At 54.8% G+C, this 25,963-nt stretch overlaps 8 protein-coding genes across 8 annotated transcripts; 2 read left to right on the top strand and 6 right to left on the bottom strand.

The window, feature by feature from the left end:
- Nucleotides 1–3,586: 3,586 nt before the first annotated feature.
- Nucleotides 3,587–4,179, bottom strand: N657DRAFT_148092 (uncharacterized protein). The gene has a single exon (XM_062785955.1). The coding sequence runs from the start codon at nucleotides 4,012–4,014 to the stop codon at nucleotides 3,691–3,693; it is 324 nt and encodes a 107-aa protein (XP_062644694.1). The 5' UTR covers nucleotides 4,015–4,179; the 3' UTR covers nucleotides 3,587–3,690.
- On the bottom strand, nucleotides 4,180–4,956 carry N657DRAFT_148085 (uncharacterized protein). Its single transcript, XM_062785954.1, has one exon. The coding sequence runs from the start codon at nucleotides 4,802–4,804 to the stop codon at nucleotides 4,346–4,348; it is 459 nt and encodes a 152-aa protein (XP_062644693.1). The 5' UTR covers nucleotides 4,805–4,956; the 3' UTR covers nucleotides 4,180–4,345.
- A 975-nt stretch (nucleotides 4,957–5,931) lies between these two features.
- On the top strand, nucleotides 5,932–8,227 carry N657DRAFT_148032 (uncharacterized protein). The gene is made up of 4 exons (XM_062785953.1): nucleotides 5,932–6,594; nucleotides 6,655–6,950; nucleotides 7,059–7,688; nucleotides 7,778–8,227. Exons 1-4 carry the CDS (start codon nucleotides 6,063–6,065, stop codon nucleotides 8,033–8,035), a joined length of 1,716 nt encoding a protein of 571 aa, XP_062644692.1. The 5' UTR covers nucleotides 5,932–6,062; the 3' UTR covers nucleotides 8,036–8,227.
- Nucleotides 8,228–11,192: 2,965 nt separating this feature from the next.
- On the bottom strand, nucleotides 11,193–12,238 carry N657DRAFT_648721 (uncharacterized protein). Its single transcript, XM_062793576.1, has one exon. It carries the CDS (start codon nucleotides 11,952–11,954, stop codon nucleotides 11,412–11,414), a length of 543 nt encoding a protein of 180 aa, XP_062644691.1. The 5' UTR covers nucleotides 11,955–12,238; the 3' UTR covers nucleotides 11,193–11,411.
- Nucleotides 12,239–12,960: 722 nt separating this feature from the next.
- Nucleotides 12,961–17,748, bottom strand: N657DRAFT_578951 (uncharacterized protein; the record flags this gene model as incomplete). Its single annotated transcript, XM_062789357.1, has 5 exons — nucleotides 12,961–14,068; nucleotides 14,123–14,312; nucleotides 14,370–15,214; nucleotides 15,263–17,361; nucleotides 17,416–17,748. The coding sequence occupies 5 exons, from the start codon at nucleotides 17,746–17,748 to the stop codon at nucleotides 12,961–12,963; spliced, it is 4,575 nt and encodes a 1,524-aa protein (XP_062644690.1).
- A 1,609-nt stretch (nucleotides 17,749–19,357) lies between these two features.
- On the bottom strand, nucleotides 19,358–21,779 carry N657DRAFT_648719 (PAP2-domain-containing protein). Its single transcript, XM_062793575.1, has 4 exons — nucleotides 21,400–21,779; nucleotides 21,020–21,236; nucleotides 19,667–20,955; nucleotides 19,358–19,601 (listed from the first exon to the last, which is right to left on the bottom strand). The coding sequence occupies exons 1-4, from the start codon at nucleotides 21,524–21,526 to the stop codon at nucleotides 19,519–19,521; spliced, it is 1,716 nt and encodes a 571-aa protein (XP_062644689.1). The 5' UTR covers nucleotides 21,527–21,779; the 3' UTR covers nucleotides 19,358–19,518.
- Nucleotides 21,780–21,963: 184 nt separating this feature from the next.
- Nucleotides 21,964–23,393, top strand: N657DRAFT_648718 (NAD(P)-binding protein). Its single transcript, XM_062793574.1, has 4 exons — nucleotides 21,964–22,264; nucleotides 22,337–22,589; nucleotides 22,654–22,746; nucleotides 22,911–23,393. The coding sequence occupies exons 1-4, from the start codon at nucleotides 22,019–22,021 to the stop codon at nucleotides 23,057–23,059; spliced, it is 741 nt and encodes a 246-aa protein (XP_062644688.1). The 5' UTR covers nucleotides 21,964–22,018; the 3' UTR covers nucleotides 23,060–23,393.
- Nucleotides 22,651–25,883, bottom strand: N657DRAFT_648717 (uncharacterized protein). The gene is made up of 5 exons (XM_062793573.1): nucleotides 25,341–25,883; nucleotides 24,953–25,123; nucleotides 23,629–24,895; nucleotides 23,484–23,568; nucleotides 22,651–23,434 (listed from the first exon to the last, which is right to left on the bottom strand). The coding sequence occupies exons 1-5, from the start codon at nucleotides 25,497–25,499 to the stop codon at nucleotides 23,143–23,145; spliced, it is 1,974 nt and encodes a 657-aa protein (XP_062644687.1). The 5' UTR covers nucleotides 25,500–25,883; the 3' UTR covers nucleotides 22,651–23,142.
- Nucleotides 25,884–25,963: the final 80 nt, after the last annotated feature.

The raw sequence follows: 25,963 nt of genomic DNA, 5'->3' as shown, positions 1-25,963 counted from the left end.
CAACACAACGGTTGCTCTACCACCTCCTCACCATGCGCATTCAATATTTCGACTACGGTCACCGTTATCGGCACCGTCCAATCGGCTGTGTATCCCTCTCATGTCGCCGTGGAGTTTATCGCGGTCATATCTATCGAAACACAACTACTCGATGCTCGAACTGAGGGCATGATGTCTGCTGCCATTGCGACTAGCACTTCTGGAGCATAGACTGGGGTCGGTGCGCATGGAACCTAGTATAGGTACCTTACTTGATTGGAAGAAAGGGAGAAGTCTACTGGTACCCGCTTTTAAGTACATAGCTTAGAGTACATTCTCAACCAGCCAGCTTTCCAACTTTGTCCTGATAACCGATGCCATAAGTGCATGCCAGCTCTGCAAGTGTGGCATGCGTCGCCCAAGTATCCCCTGCCATCAACCTCCTCACCAAATCCGGCCCCTGTTCTAGTGTGCTCGTGACACAGCAATCAGACTCAATGCTGAGTCGGCCGCAACGTCCATGACCATTGAAGCCACATATAACTGTGACACAAGCGACTACGTTAAAGGTCTATAAAATATAGGCCTATGTTGAAGCTCATGATCGTGAGCCTTGTCTAGTTACTCAATAGCCCCTCGTGCCCTTCAAGCAGGCATATGTGCATTGCAACTGAATACCAACCGCATTCACTCCAACGAAATAATCATTCAACCCCCGCTAGCCATGCGCCGTTATTATCACGGCTACGCGGCGCCTGTTCAACGCCATCCAGTTGGCTGCGTGTCCCTCTCACGTCGAGATGGAGCGAATATGGGAAATTCTCACCATGGCAGGGCCAGTGAGATCGATTCGGGTAAACCAAATCTGGAACTCGAGCTTAAATTCTGGGCGAACGCATAGCCGTCGGGCACCTGCGGACATGATCTCGCATCCTTTTAACTGGATCTGCTGCCGTTGCGGTGCAACATGCACGAACTGTGAAATGAGGGTTTTGTTTGAATTGTTCGGAGTACTAACTCCCGAGTACGGGGCTTGTAGGGAGGGCGACGAGATTGGCGCCCATCAAGTCAAGTCTAGGCATCGTGGGACAGAGGGAGCATCAGTCGCTAAGGCTCCAGCGATAGAATCCTTAACGATGAGTTACAATGAACGATGAGCTGACTAGCTTCCTTCTTAGTCCATGGTCGATGTGAGCATGCTGGCAGGCAAGTGCAGCCACTCGTGGCTGTCGATGCCATTTGCAGTCATACCAACTGTTGGAGTAGTGCATGGCCTTGGACTGGACTCACCGGAGCGAATCTTTATAGTGGAGAAAATATGAGCCTACAAGACCTGTTGAGTACTGGGAGCAAGTCCAGGTCACCCGCAGTTCTTGATACATACTCTTGCTCCTAAGACGACAAAAAGGCCAGCTTTTCCCTTAGCCCATTGTAGAGTAACAATGATGGCTGCCAATCATGGGCCCTCGGCCACGAATGTGCTCCTGGCTTTACTTACAAGATCTTGTCAGGGTCAGGGATACTGAGATCATTGCGCATGACTCGTTGTCCACTCGCTCACAGCATCAGCTGCAGTGGGAGAAATAGTAGTTGATACGTTAATTAAGGAGGACTCGAATGCTGATGATGATTGATGGAGATTGAATAGGTACGGACTTCTATCCATTCCCAGGAGACACCATTTATGCCAGGGATCCATCTTACACTGGTATCTTAGGTAAGTTGACAAATACCTTAGCTAGGTAGGTACCTAAGTGGCCCGTGGTCATAGGCGTATGGTCGACTTGCCCACCTCTTTAGCAACTTGCCTGAATATCGACGGACCGGTTGGTATAGCTTTTCATGAACCCTAAGGCTTAGAGAAATCCCAAGCCAAAAGTGCCCAGTGTAAGAAGCACCGTATTGTGGTTGACTACACCAAGTGTGATGGTTAGCGATGGCATATGCTCCAACTATCATCGAAGGCTGTCGGACGACAGCTCACAAGGGGCAGCACAGCTGGGTGGCCATGGGTTTGAAAAGAGTCAGCTTAGTGGCATTTTCGCCAAACAAGTAAAGTCAAACCTGAGGCGGGCTGCGCCCAGGCGCGTATTACATATGCTGTCACAGTTTCCGATCGCGGCATAGGACTGAGCAATGTGGGGACGGAACGAGTGATGTTCGCGTATCATGGGATAGAGTATCGTGACTGTTAGATTGCGTTCGCTGTCAAGCTGTGAGGGCTCTAGTAAGTACCAGCTATCCCTCCTGGCTGACCAGGCGTTATGCATTTCAAGTGAGGGGGGCTTAAAAGGCCTCTGAGGACCTACCGTCTTCACAACGTATGTCCATGTCTGTCCATGCCTGCCTATGTCTGTCCATGTCTATCCATGTTAGAGGGCCGGGTGTCAAACCTGAAGTTGTGGCATTGTGACTCGAAGAACCTGAAATGGTTAGACAGCAACAGCAACGGCTAGGCATTGAATTTTGCCCTTACCAGATACTCGGGTTGTCAGTGAACTACTAACTAACTACATGGATCAGGCATGGAGCTACCTGTCCGGTCACGGCTGCTTATCGCTGCCCTCGGACCTCTCGATAGTTCCGGCAACCATCCTCAGATATGATGAATTCACCCCCGGCTGTTAGCTCAGGGTGTGTGTCTCACTTTCCTCACACCTGCTGCAGGCCGCGATCGGCGCGATGGAAGGCTGCACGGGACGTGCCACGAAGGGCAGGACCGTTATCCGTACATCCGGTGCGGTCGATCAAATTCTTCCTTCCCTCATCAGATTGCCGATCTGCTTTCTTGGAACTGGCAGACTCAGCGGCCCGTTTCCGACTTCCGGCCCTTCGGGTCGGTAGCTGTACGACCGTGCCGACCCGACCACCAGGGCGTGAGACGAACACGGCATGCCGTCATGGTAGATGGCCTGTTTCGGATGTGCCTACGTCGATGGGTTCACCTACATGCAGGTGCGCGTGGGTGAAACTCCGGACTGGACCGCGCCGAAGCAAGGAGGCTGGCAGACACTGAAGCTGAAGCCCTACCATGTCCATCACATAGATGTTTACATTCTCAGATATGATGCTCAACATGACTGTGTGTTCACCGAGACCACATGGCAATTCAGCACGCAAACGAGGACTGAGACTGCTGGGCGCCAAATAGGCTAATAGCTGAGCGCCGAGCAAAGTGGGTGACATTTGGCGATATTGGAGGATGGCGGAAACCTCCCCATGATAGTCTCTCGGCCTCGACTTCGCATTTCTGACAAGCTTCGAAGCACACCGTTATTGGGGAGATGCTCAGGTGTTGACGTCTGTGGCTTCGGACGAGCCGTCAGGCCGTGGGGGACTCTCACACCATGGTGTCGCGGTGGCCGATGCCGAGGCTTCCTCCCAACGGCTGATCTTGGCATGGGGGTCAAATGTGCTAATTATCAACAGTTTGCGTTCCGGCCTTGGGATGAACGGGCCGAATTTGATAGGAGCGATGGACGTCTGACGCAACCCTCGGATTAGTTCGAGATTGAATCGGACTCGAAAATGGGAACCTGCAGGCGGAATGGGCCGACATTGACAGGACTCGAGGGACACTTGAGACCAGTTGCTGAGAGCTCTCAAGATATGGCGACCTCCATCTAACTGGTTTGCTGGGACAACAAAATGGCAATAAATTGAGAAGCGAATACGCACGGTAGGAGGGAAAGTGCCAAATGCCTCGCTCCGTCACGTTGGAATGCTCGCATTTAAGCTGGTCTGGGCACTAGTTACCAGGTTCCTGTTTCTCCTTCCTTTTTGGTGCTCGTGGGACATGCGTCCCTTTCTCCACGAACGGGAAGGACGGGAGTGCCGGGGCTGCGGAAGACGTCCCTGGGTGTTGGGTGTCACCTGCACCGCAACAGAGAGAAAAGCCGCGGTTGACAGGCGGGTCGAAGGATTCTGAACCATCCCCAAACGATGCTGCGTGGCCGCGCCGGTCTTGGTGATTGACCCACGTCGTTCTTCACATCGACGCGCCTTGGCCCAGACAAATGTCGCGTGCCCAGCCATGCCCAAGATTACATGTGAAAACCAGGTCGAACATGCCACTGCTCAAATCAGCTGATTAAAAAGCCACTGGCAGTGCCTCACGACGCCAGGAATCTGCTGTTAAGAAGCCATTGCCAAGACAATGGTTGGTTTGTGCATGATGTTGAACTCGTCTCGCCTTTTCTGGTATCAAAAATTCCCGCCGTGGCTTCCCCCGCATTGTTTTAAGGTGAACTAGTGTAATCCGTGATTGAGCCCCATTTTATGGGTCGGTCCCTCCCCTTGTTGCAGTCCATTCCCCCATCGCCTTCCCACGCCTTGATCTTGGGCTGGGCTCGCAAAGAGCAGTTCATCAGTTCCAACTTGTCAAATACAAATTTGTGCGTAAAAACACAATCTGTGGAGTACAAAGACAGGAAAGAAGACTGGCGCGGGATGACGGCCTGCTGCCTATCTGCTTGCAATCTTCCTTATCACACAGGGACTTCCCAGAATCCACCAACTTGCAACACCCAGAGCGGTCTGGCCGAGCATCTGTTGATAAGACTGGCAATCCTACGCCAAGATCCACCTGCCATGATCCTAATACTGGTTCCCTGAAGTGGGCATTTGCCAAGCCGTGCCAGAGTCGTCTACCCCAGATATCCATCGGGCCAAGAAGCCAGGGTTGAGGCCAAGCTTTTCCATGACAGGAAGTTGGCAAGACACTCCAAGGATGGCCAAGCCATGGAGCCTTGTTCCGGTCGGCCAGCGAATGAAGGCAGAGCGAGACTCTTCTCAAGCCGCCTGCCCTCTCCGCTATTCGGTGCATTTTCCCTAGATGGAAAATGTGGCCGCCGTCCTGCCGGCAACGCCACGAGTCGCAGGCGATTGCTAGCGGCGCCGGGATAGCGCCGGCTTGGCCTGTGCCTCTGAGGGACAAGCAGCGTGCGCTGTGTTACCAGGGATTGCCCGCCCACCGGCCCTGCCGTTCAATATCGACGCTGGCCGGCTGCAGACTGTGCGACGATACGCAGCCTCTACGTCTCTGGGATCGGAAAAGAAAGCGACCAAAAGACACAACTTTCTTTTTTCAGGAACAGTGTGATGCCATACGGGCCGTCGCGTGTCGTCCGTGGAACAACGTCATCAGCAAAACGCAGGTTGGTCACAACTCGGCGATTGGTCGCCAGCTCGCGGCAACGGGAACCCAAGCTTCAGGTGGCGTTCCAAGACTCCAGTAGCAGGGCAGGGCAAGATCTGGGGCGCTGGCTTGGCACGATGAGAGCCTGTCCAATTCACCTGACACATGGAATCTCCGAACGGCGCTGCCAGGAGTCCTCCCTATCATTGTCGGCTCTCCGCCGGTGACGCCAACCCCGAAGAAGCCACCGACAACAAACGAGACGACACGATGAACATCATGACCTCGTTGTGTGTCTGTTCTGAACTACCTGTTGGCATACACCCAACGCGCAGATCACGGGCACCGCCGTAACCCCCTCCTGCACGAACTGCATGTCAACCACTCGGCTGCTCTGTTGCTTTCCGTCATTGCACCCCATCCTCGTCATGTCCGATTGGCAACGCTTCTTCTTTCGCCACCCCGGCTGTTGATGAAGCTGCGCCAGCTCGTTTCCCACGCTTGTTGGCCCCTCTGCTCCTGAGCTGATCCAGGTATTGGCTTGGCTCCTTCTCCATCGAGCAACTTCCTATCAGAGTCCCCGACCCTCCAACCGCACGTCTGACGCTTTTTAACTCCTTCGGTGGGGTTTCTAGCCATTTTCTGCGCTTCCGGCTTATTACATCCGAGGTTTCGTGGTCCCATGTGTCCTCGTTTGGCCTGTCCTTCTCACTGACCTGGGATCCTGGAACGCCCGTGCCCTATTCCCCGCCGTTCCCTCCTCAGTCCTCACAGAGTCCACCGGCACGGACCCTGGAGTGCATGTCACCTCACGGGAGCCGCGCATTGTCGTGTGTGATCCCATACCACATTTATTAGCTGCCTTCCTCCCCCCTCCCGTCCCGCTCCGTCCTCTTTTGTCCGTCACCATCCTTTGCCTGGTCGGACCTGATCACACTCTTACATCATGTCATCAGAAGAGAAAGGCGGCATGGGCCTCAACACGCCCGACAAGGAGGCTCCTCCAGCCTTCAGCAACGGCTCAGAGGGCCAGGCGCGCGATCACGAAGACTTCTTGACGAGGAACGGCCTCAATCTCCGGTCATTCCAGAAGCGCGACTATGGCGGAGGTGTTGTCGATTCGCTCGACCGCTCTCTGAGGACGCGCCACATGCACATGATTTCGATCGGCGGTTCCATCGGCGCCGGTTTCTTCGTCGGCTCCGGCAAGGCTCTCAGCAATGGGGGCCCCGCTTCTCTGCTCATCGACTTCCTCATCATCGGCGTCATGATGTTCAACACGGTTTACGCGCTCGGCGAGCTCGCTGTCATGTACCCCGTCTCTGGTGGCTTCTATACCTTCTCGACCCGCTTCATTGACCCGTCCTGGGGCTTCGCCATGGGCTGGAACTATGTTATGCAATGGGCTGCTGTCCTTCCACTTGAATTGACCGTCTGTGCCATGACCATCGGGTACTGGAACTCCGAAATCAGCGTCGGTGAGTTGACATACCAAATCGGCCGGGCTTCGCTCAGTTGCTAACTCGGCCTCTCCCCAGCCGTATGGATCTCCGTCTTCTTCGGCCTCATCCTCATCATCAACATCTTTGGCACCCTCGGCTACGCCGAAGAGGAGTTCTGGTCGTCGGTGCTCAAGCTCTGTGCCATTATCGTCTTCATGATCACCGCCTTCGTCCTCGTCCTCGGCGGTGGCCCCTCCGGTAGCCGCTACGACCATTACTATGGCGCCCGCCTCTGGTATGAGCCCGGTGCTTTTGCCAACGGCTTCCGTGGTTTCTGCAGCGTTTTTGTCACTGCAGCTTTTTCCTTTTCTGGGACTGAGCTTGTCGGCTTGGTAAGCCACCCCTGAATCCCTTTTTTTTCCCCCTCAAGACACGGACACAATTATCCCAACCCGTACCATGGAAACGAACGTTATGACTAAATGTCCTAAAAAAAAAAGGCTGCTGCCGAAGCAAGGAATCCGCTCAAGAGTCTTCCCGGTGCCATCAAGCAGGTCTTCTGGCGTATCACCCTCTTCTACATCCTCGGCCTGTTCTTCGTTGGACTCTTAATTCCGCACGATGATGAGAATTTGCTGGGCGCCAACCCCTACGCTGACGTCAACGCCTCACCCTTCGTCCTCGTGGGCAAGTACGCCAACCTCAAGGGCTATGACTCGTTCATGAACGTCATCATCCTCGTCTCGGTGCTCTCCATCGGCGTCTCGTCCGTCTACGGTGGCTCGCGCACCCTCACGGCCCTCGCCCAGCAGGGCTACGCCCCCAAGATCTTTACCTACATTGACCGGTCCGGCCGTCCGCTGGCGTCAGTCGCCTTCCTCTGCGCCTTTGGCCCTCTCGCCTACGTCAACCTCCACGCCGAGGGCCCGACCGTATTTGACTGGCTGCTTGCCCTCTCCGGTCTGGCCGCCCTCTTCACTTGGGGCTCCATCTGCCTAGCCCACATCCGTTTCCGTAAGGCCTGGCTCGCCCAGGGCCATACCCTCGACGAGATTCCCTTCAAGGCCGTCGGCGGCGTCTACGGCTCGTACCTTGGTCTAGGGCTCAACGTTCTGTGTCTCATCGCTCAGGTAAATTATTTTCTGTCAACATCCGCATTCCCCCTGCATCGCCCAAAAGTGAAACCAACCAATAAATTAACGCTTGTGATTCTTTCCAGCTCTACGTCGCCATCTGCCCTGTCGACGGCGGCTACAACGACGCCGAGGGCTTCTTCAAGTCGTACCTCGCCATGCCCGTCGTTATCGTCTTTTGGATCGGTGGCTTCCTGTGGAAGCGCACCGGCTGGCTCCGCACCGACCAGATTGATGTCGACACGGGCCGTCGCGAGCTGGATTGGGACGCCATCAACGAGTACCGCGCCAAGCTGGCGGCCATGCCTGCGTGGCGCCGGGTGTTGTGGACACTTTTTGTGTAAAATGAAAAAGAAAAAATGTCATATAAGAGGATATTATGTGTATGTAATGGGAGGGTTGGGCTAGGGGTGCATCTGATCTAAAGCGCTTTGTGTTGCGCTCCGTGGTCGCATGCATGACTATATGATTTGATGAATGTCAACCTGTTGAGTCTTCGAAGTACTGTGCGTGGCGATCGTAAGGCAGATTTTTGTCTCGCCTCCATGGACTACATGCGCTTCACTTCTACATGAAATCACGCCGATTGATTGTTCGTTGTCTAGCTGCAATGCTGTCTAATGTTGAGTTGTACTGTGTGATGGGATGCCGTGTGATGTGTCCGGGTTACAAAGATAATGTGTTCACTTCGCCTGGACTGTGGGGACACAAGATGTTGTGCTTCCTGTCAATGCAGCCAGACTTGTAGGGCTGCAACCTGCGGGAAATTGTTGACAGTTTTCTGATTAACCGGGCAAACCAGACGTCCCGAGAGAGAGAGTCCATGTTTCACAGCATCGACATTTGCACATTCGCATGACATCAGAGATTGAGCAGAAGAACACAAGGTAACGTTAGCTGATAAGTAACGTATGTATTTGATAAGCGAGAGCCTCACTCTTACCTACCCTACAACAAACTATCCTCAATTACTAAACCACAACACTAGAGACCAACTACAGTTACATCAGAAACAGCTAAATCAAATACTTCTACAGCCTCCTGCCAAGTGCGGGCGTTATGGCCATGCTTGCCACACACACCACAGCGCCGAACCTTCGTACGACCCTTCCCTACACCACTACTGTCACGGGTGGGCGCACTGTCACGACCCGTGACAACTACCCTCTGGGTGCGTTTCTTGCACTCCTCTCCCCTACAGTTCCCTGGCCTAGTACCCCCTGTGCAGCCTGTACAGTAAGTGATCCTCCCAAGCTATATACGTATTTTAGCTCTCCATCGCTTGCTTAGTGGCTCGTTGGCCTTGCAGAGCGAAGAGACCTTTGATTATAGGAGAGCCACTTGGTGCATTACAGCCATCGTACCCTTGGTAAGCTGGTCCACAGCAGCCAACATCGTAGTTTGAGAACTGTTTTTATGGTTGGCAATACGAGCCTTAATGAGTGTTAACTAAAACTTAGCTTCTCGAGGATTGTATAGTGTCTGGAAGACCCAGTGTTATTTAGTGCTAAGCTGTAAGGTCGGAGTTATTAGCATACGAAGCATTATGTCCAGGTAGGAAAACACCGTCTCCGGATCGTATAGTACCAGGCTAGCACCTACAAAGCCACCTTGCATATTTTTCTCTATCATCAAGGCAAAGAAAGCCTCGCGAAAGGCACACAGAAACTCGAGCTTACTCACGTGGTTAATATATATATATATATATATATCAAGTCCTCGATCTGCGGCCGTACGCCTGCTTCGACGGTCCAAAGCAGCCAACATCGAGTGGCTGCAGGAAATGCGAAGAATGTGGAGGCATGTTGTAAGGTGACACACAGGCTCACCAAGGAAGATGCACCGAATCCTCAACGAGCAGCAGGCAAGACGACTGCATTGTGCGTGCACCACTAACCAACTGACTGATCCTTGAGAGAGGGAAGTTTTAAGTTCCAATCTGAGTCTCCCGCTCTCCAGATATCCTCTCTCTGCTGCGAGTCATGTCGCTTCGCCATGAAATCCACAGTGTCTCGCCCGCCAATTGCCCAAGTGTAGGGCTCATGGTGGGGGCCGTGACACATGTAGAGCATGACGATGTTGTTCTACTGGCAGCAGCTCGAATTCGGTGGAGTGGTGGCTTTCGTGGCCGTCAAGGATCAACAACCGGTACTGCCTTTCGTACACGGTGCCGTATGGAAGTCGAAGTGCTTGATCCAACCAAGGCCTACTGCATTGGTAGTCCAGCCGTTCTCGGTGGCTGCAATTCGCTACTCGTCTGGGAGGCTGCACTCGGTATACCAGTTGGCGAGATGGTACTGCGCAGCCAAGATGATGAAGGGAGGGATGGCCCAGTTGAGCGCATTGACTCCTTGGATCACCGTTGCCCATTCGCGATTGCCTGGCTGAATTAGTTTTTCCTTGCTACGGCCGTCCAAAGTTGTAACCACTATGCCTGCGAAGATGATGCCCATCATGAATCCGGTCTCACCGAAGTTGTAGACATCGTTAGGTAAAATGCCGTACTTGGCCATAACGTTCCTTACGAGGGCAAACCACTCGCTAATGACCTTTGCATCTTCGCATTTTGCCCTCTGGTAATCATATCTACGCGTATAACGTGTCCGGAGCTCTGGCTGGCGTTTGACAAAGTTGTATGCCCAGCGTTTACCGACAGGGTGTACTGTACATCGCGTCCGCGCCGCAGTTAGTTGGCCATATCTTCTACACCACAAAACCTAGGAGGAATGCGCGGGTATATAGCTAAATCACACACTGAACTATTATCTTCTCCTCCAGGTCCGTTAGACTACGTGAGTTGGCTAGAATATCGCGTCGTGCAGGTATATTGGCGAGTCGACGACCGATAGTTCGGCTCGCAACGTCGTTAATCTTTGCTGCGGCTCATATACTTGGTTTCAGGTATTCTGAATCGCTTCAACGGCTAGATTACCCTAGCTTTCTTTAAAGTAGGAGGCATGTTGGGTTAATGAGAAAATTGGTGTTGAGTGTAAAGGTAACGCGTCGCGTGGAAAAGTGAGGCGCTCCCCTATCAAACACATTAAAGGGAGATGGCCAACCCACATCAGATCTCAAATCCCTGTCAAGTTTCGTGGTGCGACTGCCCATCCCACTGCTTCCTGATATTCATGCCTGGGACGCCTCACTTGAGTCATCCTATCGGGGGATTAGGTTCCCATCCACCTCGCCAGGATGCGTTTACACAATCTATGCCTTTGAGGTTGAGGCGGGCCGGACATGAAGCCAATGTCATCGCCAGCCGGCAAACCCCTTCAACTGTCCCCCTTTCAACGAGTGTGTTGTCTCAAGAGACATTCATACCAGACAGTGGCAGGCAGACATTTCACCCTAAAGGAAGAACTCTGCGAGGACCGTGACTCCCTCACACGATATTATATTGTCGACTTGGCGTTTCCCAAGGTCTACCTTTATTCATTGCTGGATAGGGTACATTCCGCCCAACCGGACTTGGTTGGCTGCTTGGCCTGTTGGAGAACATATGGAGACTTATGAAGTTACCTACGTGCATGGTTTAGTACCTATGCTTCCAGTTATCTGCATTTTGGTTTCATTTCATAGATATCCCATGCCGGGGCAAGAAAAATTGATAATGAAACGTGACGTGACAGCCAGTACTCCTAACCAGAGATCCAATCCATGATATCCTACCTATATCAGAAACCCAACACCAGCCCTCATCCCACCCGATAACCCCCTCCCCTATTCCTCATCCTCATCCTCATCATCAGCATATTGCACATGGAACGCAACCAACAACCAATCCGCCCCAGCCGTCTGCCTCCACGTACTACTGCAGCTCGCCACCACCTCCCTAACTCCCTTCCGCCCGTACCTAAACAGACTAATTTTATACACTAACGCAACTGCCATCAAATCCACCTCCACAACCAACGGCTCCCCGTGGAACCTGTACCCGGTAAATTTCTTCCTGTCCGCGGCACGCTGCAGCACGTCCACGACGCTCGGCTGCGTCTCCTTGCTCAGGGGCTCGCTCGAGCCGCCGGGGGCCAGCAGCGGGTTGATCATGATGCAGTCGTGAGCGAGGTATTCGCGAAGCGTCTCGGGCTCGTCGCAGAGTGCGCGCCAGAGAAGCGTCTCCATCTCGCGGGCCGACGCGTGGTTGCGCTTCGAGATGGTGTCGAGGCGCGCGTTGGAACCCATGGTGGTCGACGACGAAATGTGCGGCCCGCTGCCGGGCGGCGACTGGCGTTTCTCGTTTGTCAGGCCTAGGACTGTGGGCATTTTGTTTCTTTTTTATTTTTTGACAACCGGTTTGTAGTTGTTTTCTCCCCTCTGGATTGATTGCGTTGGAAAAGTATAAGTGTTGGGACTTTGTGCGTGTAGGCGATATGAACACTTAACAGCAAGTTGTTAGTGTTGGTGTTGTCCGGGGTTGGTAACCGCAACAGTTGATCAGACGGCGTAAATAGGGGATTGATCATTGAAGTATTCAAGTCTGACCAGACCCCAAAACCCAAATGACGACAAATGAGTTATATCAAGCCATATCCAAGGTCAAAAACCAAGAAAACCGGACGAGCAGACAAATCACGGGTCCTTGCTCGCATGGTGTCGGCTGACGTCACTTGTCCGACTCACGAAGCTCCGTAGCCAGCCGCTACAGGTTTCCGCCCTCCACCATGGGTAGATCAGCTCCACGCGGCACACAATGCGGACTTGTTTGTGCTACTGAAGTCTAGGCTCCCTAGACTGGTTATGCCATGCATCTTCCGAAGTCTTTTAAGTTTTGAATACTTCCGGTGCGTCCTTGGCAACTCGACCTGGTGGCTGGGGTTAGCAAAGGCGAGGCACATGAATGAAGCACTGTCCGTATTACCCCTTGCGTCCAGGACAGTTTAAATATGAATACCACAGGTAGCCCCTCGCTGCGTGGCACCGGCCCACTCTTCTAAACTTCCTTGACCTGCCTAGTGGTACAGCGCTACACCGCAAAACAGAACACGTAGGTAGTAGCTACGTCGGGACCTAGGTACATAACTTGACACAAGCAACAGCCCCTGATTACCCCTATTAACCACCCCAAAATGTAGACGTGATAAGAATGTGAAAGGATATATCCCCACGCCAAAAGAACAAACACCCTTCCTCTTCTCGCACCAAACGGACCATCCAGAGACAAGCCAGGCCCATATTCTCGCAGGACTGAGGATGAACAGCACCCAATATCAACCCGGCAATACATCATGATTTCAGCCCAGAGCCCTAGCCAGGCATAGCCAAGAATCACCTATGTTTGATCCTGACCCTGACTCTGGCTTTGACCCAGCCCTCCTCCCTCAGCAACATGCAAGCTCTGATGACCCGGCCTTGATTCCAGCCTCCCAAAGTTTTCGCTCGCCCTCCTCAGGTTGATCATCATCTTCTCCACCAACGCCGCCGAGTGGTCATCTTGGGCGGCGTTAGCTGTGGCCGGCGGGGGAGCAATTGGAGCTTCCTGTTGGACTAGCGGCGGCGGTTGTTGCAGCCGACGTGTTAAAGACCAAATTTGCCCGTTTGTTGGGGCTGATTGATGTGTTGCCGGATTCGGTGCCAGCACGCCCGTTTGAGATGCCCAGCCTGGGACTGGTGTAAAGCTGGCCTGGCCAGGTGTTGCTGTCCATTGGCCTTGTTGCGCGCTTTGGTGTAATTGTAGGTTTGGGACAGGGCCCGGGGCAGGGGTTGCTTCAGCCCGTGGAAATGGTTGAGTTGATGGAGTGTCTGCTGTAAAGGGATTCTGAGGCGGAGGAAGTGGGGCTGGTGGATTGGGACGCTGCCCTAGAGATGGCGGTACGGCGTTTGGTGATAGGCCGGCCATCTGTTTGACATATGGCGGCAAAGGAATTGGGCTATGGCTCTGTTTCGTGAGGGGCTGTTTCGCCTGCGCCGGCTGCGGAGGTGCCGAAGTTGCCGGCTGAGGTGTCGGTTGCCAGACGTGATGACCGGACTGGCTTGCATGTTGCGGCCGCGATGCCCCACTTTGTGGCTGGGTCTTGAATTGCCTGACCTCAAAGCGCTGACCACCGGAAGGGGTTTGTATCGGATGGCCCTGGTTGTGGTACACGGGCGCCTGAGACGGTGCCGCCGCCGGGATCGGAGTATGGGGCGAGGGAGACTGCGGAGGTTGGGCAGGTGGACGAGGGCGGATTTGCGAATACGGAGAGGCGTTCGCTGGAGGAGTATCGAATCGTGGTCGCAAAGGCTGCAGCAACGAGGCGGGCACCTGCTTGATGGGGCCCTTGCTGGACCCTCCCGAGAGCGCTTTCTGCGCCTTAATCAGAAATTCTCTGAGATTCCCTTCATAGCCGTTCGTGAACCCGCCCCATTGTCCATATGGTGTGCGGTATCTCGATGAGTCCCTAGCACTGCGTTAGCATTGTCCCAAAGTACAAGACTTAAGGACTGATACACACCTGTTGTGGTTGACTTGGAAAAAGCTGTACTTTTGGTAGGCACGCATCTGTGGTTGTCCTCCAGCCTGCGGGCCGCCAACACTCGGAGATCCCAAAGCTGACGAAGTCATCGGCGCAGATTGCTGCGGTACAGGAGCACCCGCACCCATCGATGAAGGCCAGGCTCTTGGCTGAGGTTGAACAGATTGCCCTGATTTCATGTGAGCAGGGGGCCAGGTTAAGCCAAGAAGCTTCGGGAATCCATTACTACCTCCGACGGGCGCGAAACGATCCGACGAATACATTGCCGGTGAGGTCTTGGGCTGAAGGTCGAAAGTGGATGGTTCGCGCTGCCTTACATGAAGGTAAGGCTGCTGCTGCTGCTGCTGCAATTGCTGTTGCTGTTGCGGCTGCTGAACTTGTGGCTGGGAATGTCGAGGGAATACGTGGTGGTGAAATGTCGGCTGGGCTTGTGGTCTTGGTACCACTGGTTGAGGCTGGAACTGCTGGAACGCTGAAGTGGGTGAAGGCGTGCTGACAGCAAACATATCTGACGTGAACGGAACATGATGTTGTGTAGTACTTGGCGCAACCGGCTTCCTAGGCTTGTAGACGTAAGGCTTCTCCTGTTTCGCCGTGGCGACTGCTGGCAGCACCCTTGAAGGCGGCGGATGGTTTGCATACGCTCCGGGCACCAACGGCCCCGATTGAGGGACCAGAGGCATCCGCACCGGGGGAAGCGGCTTCGGTATGGTATCCAGGAAATTGCCCTTAGGGTTATACCACGGTCGCGACGGGTCATCCGTGTACTGGGCTTTGGCCTCTGTAGAGGTCTTGCCCAGGTAGTGCCAGACCTGGTTCTCCTTGGCAAAGTCGATCTTGACCTGCGCATGGTTGTTGACCGCGTCGCCCAAGTGAAACTCGGCCCACGTGAATCCGGAAACAAACTCGTCATCTTTTCTTGGAGCTTCGTCGACGGCCCTCTTGGCGTTAATCTCCTTCTGTGCCTTCCTGCAAGTCGGCAACGGAATAGCATTCGGCGAAGCCTTGGGAAGACGGAAATCTTCAGGGTCGGGCAGCCGCAGCCACTTCCATTCCACTTCGACCCGATCACTATTGTCTGTTAGTCCACGCCCCCAAAGACTGCCTCGGCCGACATACCCATTAGGGATGATGTCGAGAAGGAGTGTCTCCTCATCCAGACGGTTCTCGACCACCACGCCAGCAAAGATCTCCCCGCGATAATACTGCAACTGGCAGATGTCGTTCTTCTGGAGGGCCTTCGCGGCCTCCCGGATCCGCGGATCGTCCTCCAAGACCTCTCCATCCAGCTTCCTCTCCCTCTTGGTCCGATGGAACCGGCAGCTGAACTCAAACGCTTGCTCCTTGTATTCGGTCCCATCCTCTCCAAAGACTGGCACTTCCCCTTCCTCCACAAAGACGCCAGCAGCTGCCGCACAGGTTGCGTGATAGGAACGAGGGCATTTCTTCTGGGAGCACTGGAAGCATGCGCCCTTCTTGGAACGGCAGTAAAGACACTTGAGTTCCAAACGTGCCTTGTCGATGCCGGCCACGTTGGCGATAATTTCCTTTCCATCCAGGGTCTCAATGTACGTCTCGGGAAGGTAAAGAGCGCACATGCGGTGAGCTTTGCGGCCATCGTCGGTGTTCATGATCTCGGCGCCAGGAATGTCGTTGGGGCAGAGACAACAGGGGGCCTCGACATGTGGCTTGAGCCGCAAGCGAATCTTCTTCGTCTTCGCCCGTGGCTCCTTTTCGTTGGCCGTTCGCTTGCGTTTCCGACCGGAAATTTTGACTCTGACGGTGTGGCTCGAAGGTGGACTGGGAAGACCAGTGTCGTCCTCTTCATCCTCTTCTTCTTCGTCCTCATCTTCCGTCTCCTCATACTCAGTCTCCTCGCCGCGCAGCTTGCGCTCAATCTCGTAGACGTCGACCCAAACACTGTCCTGCGCCTGGGCACACTGGCACTTCTTGGCGATCTTGCCCATCGGTAGCCAGCTATCCAAGGCAAAGTTGACTGCCTCAGCGCAGTTGTAACCGAGGTTGTATCCCGAATGGTAACCATAAGGGTAGGTGACAACGAACTCGCCAGGGTATGAGACGCACTTGTTGACCGTGATGTTGTAATGTTGCTTGAGATGTGACGGTGAGATCAGGAATCCCTTGTGCCTGAGGAACTGATCGCAGGCTTTCGCTTCGGTCGGCCAGATATTCTTCATGGCAGCCTCGAAGCGGCGGGCGTCGGCTTGCGAAATGCTGTACCACTGCTTCGGGGCGCCAAAGTGAAGGTAATTGATGCTGTAGAGATCGACATCCTCCAAATGCCAAGCGAAGGTCGCTTTCCACATACCCAGATACAGGTATGCGGTATTAACGCCCGGCACCTTGGTGCCCAAGACGTCGAGGAGGTTAGGCAGCTTGTTCAAGTTCCAAAGCTTGACAGAGTCGTGAAAGAGGGTGCCTGGAAGATCTGCTCCATACAGAGGCGGAGCGTATGTCAGGGTCTTCCAATAGATCTTCTCCAGCTCTTCGCAGCGTTCTGGTGTGAATTCGGAAATATCCATCCGATAGTCCCAGTCCTTGAATGCAGCCTCATCGATCATGGCCGAACCTTCGCGACGGATGTATTTCCGGCGCGCAGACACGGACTGGGTCTTCGGCTTCGATTGCCCCATGCGTCCGATACGTCCCATGCGACGCACCACCGGAGGCTCGTCATCGTCTTCGAATTCCTCCTCCTTGACGCCAGGGTCATCCTCCACGGACTTGAGCACCTCGTCGTTTTCTGGCACTGGCGACACCGGCGTCATCGGACGTTCGTCGGGCTCTTCGGGCTCTTCTTTGGCAGCCCTTGCCGACCTTCGAGTGACTCTTCCGCCTCTTCGCTTCTTGGTCGGCGTGGAAGTCGCTGCCGATCTGGGAGTCGGGTCGGCAGCCGCGCGAGACCTGGTAGCAGGCTTTCTCTCGGCGTTGGCCCGTCGCTCGCCTCGCCTCGCGGGTGGCTGATGCTCGCTTTGCTCGCAGAGCTGTCTCCATTGCGGTAGATTGTACGAGCGCTGGTGCAGGATATTGACCTGTCGGTATGTTCCGTTGAATCCCATTATGTCCTGCTTGATCGGCTCGCGCACTCGGATCTGCTTGATGAGGTCGTCCACTGGTGGCAAAGAGTCCTTCCACTCTTGGGGGGCAATAATCTTGATGATGCCCGACTTCATGCCGTATTTGTCGACCTTTTCCATCTACAATGCGACCGTTAGCGGGATAGCAGGAACGGACTTAGCGGGCCTGCGTACGAAGAGCTTGAAATCTTGGAACTGCTTCATGGTCGGCTTGAACACTGGTACTGTGCCAGACCAGTGATCAGGAAGAATTTCGCCGATATCATCGGCCGCCGGCTGCGGTTCGGGCTCGGGTTCAGGTTCACGCTTCGGACCATCCTTTGACGTGTCGTCCAGTTTGCCGGCGAGTTCATCGAGGTCGCTGAGTTCCGAGTCGCTGCCGTCGACGTCCATGGCATTGTTACTGTCCGGCGGCGAATGGAGACCGACCGGCTTAGGCTTATGATCGGGCAGTTCAACGTCCATGGCCACGGTGGGCGCCGGAGCGCCAATCGCTTCAATGGACATTGTGCCGGGCGCTACATGCGTGCGTCCGAATGCGTGCAATGAAGACACGGTCGAGATGCGATGAAGTGAAGCAAGGGTCGAGTTCTCGTATCACCGATCGACAGAGATTCGCCTAGCGGCGCAAGTGCCGTCGGCGAAAGGCAGTTGCGGGACCGGAATCTGATAATCTTTGAGGTTGTTCAATTCGGAGTACAGGCGGGGGCTGGTTGGCAACGGGAACTCTGGCTGGCTGCTATTGATGGGTCGATTTAGCAGGAATCTGGGTTGATCGCTCCCTGGCAGGCCCTGCGCTAAGAAGGAAGATGCGGGCGAGCACCAAACGGGGAAGGTGCTGCAGGCGGTGGGTTTCAGTGGGCGCAAGCACTGCCGTTCTGCACAACCGCAATTGATGTCGTTCAAAAAATCTGAGAACTCCACTTCTTTTGAGCGATTGGCGACACTGCACGGAAAAAACGCTGTTTTTCGGTTGTATCCTCGAAGAGAATCGCCATCTGTGACTCGAGTCGGCTTGATGGGTTGATCATCCGCCGTCGGGTGACCGATGGGAAAGGGTTGAGCATTGCAGGGCGCTTGCCGCTTGTGCTTCGGGCTTGGAATCTGCCAGCTCGCACTAGGCTAGAGTAGGAAGTGACGCACAGGCCTGCATGATGGAATCGCCTAGTATGATTGGTTGCTCAAGACTTCTCAGAATCCGGCATTCTTCTCACAACTGGACGTCATTTTCAACCCCATTGTTCGTGTTGCGGGGCATTGGACTTCAAGTTGATTCCAATTCAAATTCATAGTGTCACTGCTGGAGTATGGGACTCAAAAACACACCCCGATACTTTCTTGGTCCCGTCCGTCTATAGTTATCTTGAAGGACGTCATGATGGCCAGATCAGCCTGCTTCTTCCCATGGAGACTCGGCAAACGTTGATTTTGTTTTTAGTGCAACACATAGTTATAGGGCCAGGGAAAGAGAGAAAGGGCCATATGGAAATGAAAAAAATGGGGAATGGATCTAATGAACGCATTCACGGAAGTCAGGCCGAAGGAATGACTGGACTAGGGAAAAGTTAAAGGCGGAGTATATAAGCTTCAAACCTCTCTCTCAGGGATCTTCCCCTATTGGTTAAGTATCTCGAGTCATACGCTAGTGGCCAAACCAGGGTTGTGGACGTTGTGAACCGCGGGCTGGCAAGTAGGGGTCCGAGTCCTTGAGCCACAGGTTGTGGCTCTAGAATCCTAGTGGACGGTGGTGAAAGACCCCGGAATTAAGACATGATGACAGGAAATCCCCTAGAACCATAGCTCAAAGCAAGATTTTCTCCATCCCATCTTGCGCTAAGCCAAGAAGTAGACACAAAGAGACTTCCTTCAAGCTAGGGTCAGAACCTGGCAGTAGTGTAGCACACGATCACTTCGGCAAATCAGGTCAACGCCAGATTAGATAAGATGGAGCAGGCCAAATACGAACCGGCTGTCCCTGAACTACTTGGGGTACAGGTGCCGCGTGGGGTTCCGTTGGAGATGATTTGCAGCAGGGCTCCGCCCATGTGACGGGGTTCGGCCTGATCGACTTGGATCAGAGGTGTACCGACAGCTTCATCACTCGTCCGCAGCGCTTCTCCTAGTCGTTACAAGAACCCACACAACACTCTTCTGCCAATCTCTAGCAACCCACACAGAAAGAGTCATCAATAGCGAGGTAGATTGGTGGCAAGCCGGCGCCAGACATCAGGAATTAAATATACGGGTCGTATACACAGCAAATAAAGACCGCCTTGATCATCGTATGCTTAGATGCTCCGCGCCCAAGCCGATCGCTTCAAACATGAGAAGATTGCCGTCCACGGCTAACCACGCAATGCCTTAAGACATCGGTCAGTCGAATGCAGGGACATAAAAGGGAAAACATAAGAAACGTAGAACCTACCAGCATAGACAACCAACTTAGTCACCACCTCTACATCATATCGCACCCTGGGCTTCACCAGCTTGGAGAACACCTCCCCCTCCCCAAGCTCATCCTCCTCGCCGAGAAACAGATCGACCCCCGCGAGACTATCCTTCGCGGGCGCATCGGGTGTTGGAGCAGCCACGACCGTCCCGGTCTCCATCATCCCCTCAAATTCCGCCAGCCGTCCCGCGCTCCGCTGCGCTCCCGAAACCTGCACGCACTCACCATCGACAACAGCCTTTTCCCTCAACCCATTCATGCTCAAAGCCACTTTCAAACCCCTCCCGCCATTCTCACTCTCCAGACTCTCCCTCCTCCTCCGCTCGCGATACGCCAGCGTCTCGTACGCATCCGCCGCGCTCTGCGGGCCGATACTGACCGATCTTCCTCTCCCAGGCCCGCGGAAACTCCGCACAATCCGGGGCAGGTCGCTCACGTTAGGCAGGACATTGTCGTCCCTCACATGCAGCGGCACGTCTTTGTACTCTGACGCGGGCACGAAAAACCGCCTGGGGAGCGACAACCCGTGCGTCTCGATGACGCGGTAGAGGTGCGGCAGGACGCGGAGCAGGGCGGGTTTCATCACCTCACGCCAGGCGAAAATCACGGCCACGCCGAAGACGAGGCGGGCGACGGCGCGCGGCCAGCCTAGGCGGGACAGGTCGAACGTGGCTTGGGGACCGTTGTAAATGGCCGCGAAGCGGGAGTAGCGCGCGAAGCGCCAGGTGCCGGCCTCGACGCCGATCATGACGCCCGCGAAGGCGACGCTGTCGTCGAAGCAGGGGCAGTCGTCTGCGGGCTCCGGGTGGACGCGCACGAGGACGATGATGACGAGAGCGATGGCCAGGGGGGCGAGGTAGGAGCTGGCGTAGAGCCAAGCGTTGAGGCGCGGGGCGAAATAGAACTCGACGAGGGAGATGGCGGCGCCCATGAGCGAGCCGACCAATACGTCGACGAAGCCGTGCATGCCGCAGTACAGGCGGCCTATGACGATGGAGAGGGCGTAGGAGTAGGCGAGGACTTCCAGGGCGAGTGCAGTGCTTGGGGAGAAGGTGGGGTTGGGGGTCTCGCGGTGCAGCATGAGGACCGCGTAGACGGCGACGGAAACTGCGTTGGCCGAATGTGTGGAGGGAAAGCCGTATTCGAGGGCGGCCGAGCCCGACATGGTGATGCGCTGGAGAGGCGGGGAAAGGGGCCGAGGGAGGGAGACCATGTCCTTAATGAAGCCCGTGAAGAACACGCCCGAAGCGAGGATGTGGACGAGCCTGCCAAGCTCAGGTTAGTCGCAGGTTTATCTCTCCGTGGGGTGTTGGCTTCGGCCGTTCCTACCCCTTCCCAAACTCCGAGAAGCCGCACCAGAAGAGTATTGGCAGGAAAACCATGAAAAATGTGTGTGTGCCGAGGTTGGCCGTGATGGCGAAGTAGCTGTCGAGGGCGGGGGTGCGCATCATGCTCTGGAGATAGGCCAGATACGGGGTCTCCCACCGCACCATGGGCAGGAGCCTCTGTCGCAAGTCGTATCGCCATTTCGGAAGCGCTCGCTTGTCTGAGTTGCCGCCATCAGTAAAGTGACCTGAGAGGCGCGCCTTTTTGTAGCTATGCTAGAGTCCGATGAGGGAGGGTAGAGTTTCGAAGCGTGGCCCACGGCGGGGATTATCATGGGGTTGCGCGAGGGGAGCACGCTCAATTGGCGCGGAACAGTCACATACAGTGATGCAGACTCTTCAACCCGGCGTCAACCACGCCGTTATGTCCCTTCGGCCCGACGATGGCAGGCGTCGCTGGGGTATCAACGAGCCCTGAGCCGGAGCCCGGGCCGCGCGCGGGGGGGTTCATGGGATTGAAGCCGCGCCGAGGTCGTCGTAATGCCCACCAATTCGGCTCCGGAACGAGCAGCGGGCGGACGAGAAGCGGTGGGGGTTTTGGTGCGATGGCGGCTGTGAGACATGGATGTGGTGACGTGGACAGTCGCCCGTCGAGACCAGGAACTCGGCTTGCTCAAATCATTTGGTGTCTACTAGGGCTGTCCACATGAAGTGCAATGCAGTCGTTGGCTTCTGGTCTTGGCGAAATTCTGCATCAATTGGCCTCGGCCGCGGCCCGCCGAGAACAGAGAGTTCATCGCTGCTTCTGGTGGCGCTCTCTTCACCAGGTGGTAACGCTGAAGCTGATTTGCTCATACCCATGCATATGGCCCCGCATCCGTTGCTGCAGCAGGCATGTGCAACCTGCTACCCCTTTGACATTTTGAATACAGATTACACACAGAGGTACTCTCATTGACTAGAGAAACACTACTAGGTACCTTACAATCTCACCTTCCGCATCATGCAGGTGCCGACGCTCTCAGGCAGAACAGCCGTCATCACAGGCGCAACCGGCGGGATCGGACAGACCATTGCCCGACAGTTTGCCAGGCAGGGCGCCAGCGTCGTGCTGGTGGGCCGCAACCAGGTCAAGCTCGAGCGCATCGTGAAGGAGCTGGGTCCTAGAGGCCGACCTGAACCCAAGACGCACGCCGCGGTTTGCTTTGATGTTTGTGAAGCGAATGGATGGAAGTCCTTGGTTGAAAATGCAAGTCTATCTTGTTATTTACCCCATTTCTTTGCACAGGGAAGGGAATTTTCATAACACGGCGGGAAACAGACACAGATTGACATACTCATCAACTGCGCCGGAGAAACACAACAGTCCCTTCTCTTGCGCACAAGCGAGGAAAGTATCCAGCACCTGCTGGACCTCAACCTACGCAGCGTCGTATGGGGGTGCAAGACGGTCGGGAAGCAGATGGTGGCCCGGCGGCGCAAGGGCGGATGCATCATCAACATCTCAAGCCTGCTGGCGTATCGTGCTGTCATCGGGACGTCCATCTATGCTGCTGCCAAGGCGGGCCAAATAGGTGTGTGAAAATGTTAAAAGAACTCAACCATGCCATGACAGTGAATACTTATACACCGAACTAGGTCTCACCACCGCCCTCTCCCAAGAGTTTGGTCGCCACGGCATCCGTGTCAATGCCATTGTGCCTGGATACATCGATACCGCCATGACAAAGGGTGAGTTCAGGATTTCAATTCATGGTTGCCGTAGAAACCCATTACAGCGTTGCCAGTCCTGTGGCCGTTCCCAAGCCAGTTCAGACCGCAGCGAATGCTACCTTGCATCGCATGTATAGTGGCCAAAGCTAATCTTACATGTCCTCGCCATTACCCACACGAAGATCTCGATAAGAAAGAACTCATCAAAAGGATACCCCTCGGGCGCTTCGGGACGCCGGGGGAGGTCGCTCACGCCGCTCTCTTTCTCGCCAAGAACAATTATGCAAATAACTGCATCCTCCATCTCGACGGCGGGCTGAGTGCTGTCTGATGCGTGGTCGTCTGGCGCAGGCGGGATCGCGCCGTACTCTTTCTGTTATGTAGCAAGGCACTCTTGGTTATCCGATGCAGCATTCAGTCATCATCAATGATGATGGCGCCGCCCCCAGCGCTATCGTCGAGGACGACAATGTCGTCGTCTTGACCCACAGATGATGCCGCTGTCTTCGCCTTCTTGGCCGCCGCGACATCATCCGGGCCCTCCGGATGCGGACGCTTGGCCGGGACTACCTCGGCTATCGCTTCGCTTTGCTGCCTGCTGCCGTGGCCGCCATTGGCTTCAGGCGCAGGTGTTTTCTTCGGCTTGGTTGGGATTTTGACCTCAGTCGAAGCGCCCTTGATGGGCTTGTCTTCGAGAGGTTCCTTGCTACAGAAGGTTAGCAGGATTGACTTGAACGTGGGAGCAAGGTGCTTACGCTTCTTGGATGGCGACTACCACGTTGACGTACGGATTTTCGTCGTCCTCGTCTGTGATGGTCAAAAAAGAGTCCGGCTTGATGCCTGTACGATACTGTCAGAAACGCCGAAGCTATTGTACAATAAATTACCATTGATGCTTACCGAGCTCGCTTAGTTTCTTGCCGAGATTGTCCGTCTCGTCGGGGTCGTACAGAATGCCAACCTCATTGCTGACCGAAATCTCCTTCTCGCCGTACCCCAGCTGGAGCTTCAAGTAGTCTTCCACGAGATCGTTCAACGTCGCCCTTGAGAGGTCGACGTAGGCGCGGGCTTGAAATACGCCGCAGACCGGACAGTCAGGGTTAGGCTGTCGGCATTTGTCCGACGCGAGGAGTCGGGCAGGAGCAAAAGGCGTCAGGAACACCTCCTTAGTCTTGTCATACTCGCCCCTGAGCACCTTGAATGCCTCGAGAACGCAGAGGCCGGCGACGATGGCGTTCGTGGTCGCAATGGCAGGGATAATGTTACCCGCCATCTGCTTGATGTCAAACTTGGATTTCCGGTCGATACCAAAGATCGTCGACCTGATATTTGCGCTCGCAGCGACAAAGTCGAGCGTGTCGTCGTCATCCTTATCAAAGGTAATGATCGCGTCTTGGCTTGAGCCGTTGGCGGCGTTCTTCGTTGCGAGGGCGCGCTTGCTCAGCCTGTCGAGGCTGTCTTTGAGCACGACCAGGTTCTCCTCCAAGGACCAAACCTTCTGGTCGTTTTTGAGGACCGCATCCTTTGCTGCCATAGCGTCCAACGCCTTCTCTAGCAATGCCTTGTAATCAAGTGGCTCCGGCGGCTTCCTAGTCTTCCACATGTCTTCCATGGAGCGCAGCCGGACGATATCTGTATTGAACACTTTATCGAACAGCATCTGGTGGAAGTCCGGGCTGCCGACTGATTGGCGGATCTTTCGCAAAGCCTCCGACTCTCGCTTCAGCTCTTCGATCTCCTTTGCATTTTCAGCATCCGCCGAGTGGTCAAACGCGGACTGGTCCTCGCTCGTCCCAAATATCTCGTTCAGCAGATAACTCTTGCCCCAGACGATGCAGTGAATCGGTTGGCTCGGGGTGCTGCGGATCGTGCAGACCGGGAATGTTTTGGGCGTCTCCTTTGGCGTGCAGTCGTAGCATGCCGTGACGCCCTTCTTGATAACCTGGACTTGGCCGTTGAAGCCAGTGGTCCCGCTCTCAATCAGCGGCACATCGGCCGCCAGGCACATCTTGTTCACATGCCGCCGCGCTTCCAAGTTGTCTAAGGCGTTGAACACAATCGTAAACCCGCTAAACCACTCGATACTGAACTCGGAATCCTTGATGTTGGCATGGTAGGCGACGATCTTGACCGCCGGGTTGAACTTCTCGGCAACTTCCTTGGCGACCTAGTAGCAAGGAGTCAGTCAGGGTTGAGTCTTGGCGACAATCGAAGGCGCCCTTACCAATGCCTTGGACTTCCTGATATGTTCTTGGCGGAAGAGGAATTGCCGGTTGAGATTGCTGAGGTCAATCGTATCCAGGTCGACGACATGGACCTCTCCGAAGCCGGTAAGGACGAGGTTCTTGAGTAGTTCGCATCCAATGCCGCCAGCGCCGACCATTAGCACGCGCGACTGTTTTGCGACGGTTAGCAGGGCCACAAGGTCGTGTTCCATGTCGGGCGAGATGGCGGAGCGAGAGGATGAACGGAACAAACGTAAATGTCTGATGCGTAAAGAAATGGGAAAAGTTGGTGAACTGTGCTGTAGCTTATCGTTCTCTGCCGTGCGGCCGCGAAGAGACGAATGGTTGGATGCGAAGGGATCGAGCGATTGAAGCCCGGGTACCCACCTGCTTGACACGCGCATTCAAACTCCGACCCAGAGTCTGCGCATTGTAGCTGTCGCGGGTTAGGGAGGGTGCGATGACTGGGGCAACCGGCGCGATTGGCGCGACTGGCACAATGGGAGCAGTGAAGCCTGTGCTTCCATGCATGGCCGCGGGTTCCATGATGCGATACAGAGGTATTGGCGAGGAAAGGGATCGGGAAGGTAGGGAAAGGAGAATGGACAGGCGGTTGAGAAGTGGACCTAACGCCTTATAGCATATCCATGAATATTCAACGCCGTCAGTGAATGAACCGAATTGCCGTCCCAGAGCCTTGTCATGTGATGCATCGCATTACTTGCTCATCAAGAACCAAGCCAGCCTCTCTGTCAGGACGGTTGCATCCGGCTGAGTGGGTCAACGCGGCAGGACGCGACGGGAATTGAGGATGGCTCGTGCAAGGGCCCCGCATGTCACCGCCGAGAGTCAACGTTGTCAGAAATGGGAGCATGTCTACCATTCTTGACTTGGGACTGAATTCGAAGGAACCGAGCGCCAGAGTGGACAGGGCTTCGAGGCGGACTTGACCACAGCTTCAGAATTACTTTCGTTGTTCGACAAGGTTCGACGGCATCATGCGTGGATGT

The sequence above is a fragment of the Parathielavia appendiculata genome (assembly GCF_033297405.1).
Source record: "Parathielavia appendiculata strain CBS 731.68 unplaced genomic scaffold N657scaffold_14, whole genome shotgun sequence".
NCBI lineage: Eukaryota > Fungi > Ascomycota > Sordariomycetes > Sordariales > Chaetomiaceae > Parathielavia > Parathielavia appendiculata.
Note: the sequence above shows the minus strand (reverse complement) of the source record. Positions and strands in the feature narration are given on the sequence as shown.

What these genes read in the sequence shown, in the direction of transcription:
- N657DRAFT_148092 (XM_062785955.1), bottom strand. Translation starts at nt 4,014, where the DNA reads ATGGCTGGGCACGCGACATTTGTCTGGGCCAAGGCGCGTCGATGTGAA.
- N657DRAFT_148085 (XM_062785954.1), bottom strand. Translation starts at nt 4,804, where the DNA reads ATGCACCGAATAGCGGAGAGGGCAGGCGGCTTGAGAAGAGTCTCGCTC.
- N657DRAFT_148032 (XM_062785953.1), top strand. Translation starts at nt 6,063, where the DNA reads ATGTCATCAGAAGAGAAAGGCGGCATGGGCCTCAACACGCCCGACAAG. An exon ending in GAACTCCGAAATCAGCGTCG is followed by an intron (nt 6,595 to 6,654) that starts GTGAGTTGACAT and finishes GCCTCTCCCCAG; the next exon opens with CCGTATGGATCTCCGTCTTC. An exon ending in GGACTGAGCTTGTCGGCTTG is followed by an intron (nt 6,951 to 7,058) that starts GTAAGCCACCCC and finishes TAAAAAAAAAAG; the next exon opens with GCTGCTGCCGAAGCAAGGAA.
- N657DRAFT_648721 (XM_062793576.1), bottom strand. Translation starts at nt 11,954, where the DNA reads ATGCCCACAGTCCTAGGCCTGACAAACGAGAAACGCCAGTCGCCGCCC.
- N657DRAFT_648719 (XM_062793575.1), bottom strand. Translation starts at nt 21,526, where the DNA reads ATGAACCCCCCCGCGCGCGGCCCGGGCTCCGGCTCAGGGCTCGTTGAT. An exon ending in TTCTCGGAGTTTGGGAAGGG is followed by an intron (nt 20,956 to 21,019) that starts GTAGGAACGGCC and finishes TGAGCTTGGCAG; the next exon opens with GCTCGTCCACATCCTCGCTT. An exon ending in TAAGTTGGTTGTCTATGCTG is followed by an intron (nt 19,602 to 19,666) that starts GTAGGTTCTACG and finishes CGATGTCTTAAG; the next exon opens with GCATTGCGTGGTTAGCCGTG.
- N657DRAFT_648718 (XM_062793574.1), top strand. Translation starts at nt 22,019, where the DNA reads ATGCAGGTGCCGACGCTCTCAGGCAGAACAGCCGTCATCACAGGCGCA. An exon ending in GGAAGTCCTTGGTTGAAAAT is followed by an intron (nt 22,265 to 22,336) that starts GCAAGTCTATCT and finishes GGCGGGAAACAG; the next exon opens with ACACAGATTGACATACTCAT. An exon ending in TGCCAAGGCGGGCCAAATAG is followed by an intron (nt 22,590 to 22,653) that starts GTGTGTGAAAAT and finishes ACACCGAACTAG; the next exon opens with GTCTCACCACCGCCCTCTCC.
- N657DRAFT_648717 (XM_062793573.1), bottom strand. Translation starts at nt 25,499, where the DNA reads ATGGAACCCGCGGCCATGCATGGAAGCACAGGCTTCACTGCTCCCATT. An exon ending in CAAGAAACTAAGCGAGCTCG is followed by an intron (nt 23,569 to 23,628) that starts GTAAGCATCAAT and finishes AGTATCGTACAG; the next exon opens with GCATCAAGCCGGACTCTTTT. An exon ending in GTAGTCGCCATCCAAGAAGC is followed by an intron (nt 23,435 to 23,483) that starts GTAAGCACCTTG and finishes AACCTTCTGTAG; the next exon opens with CAAGGAACCTCTCGAAGACA.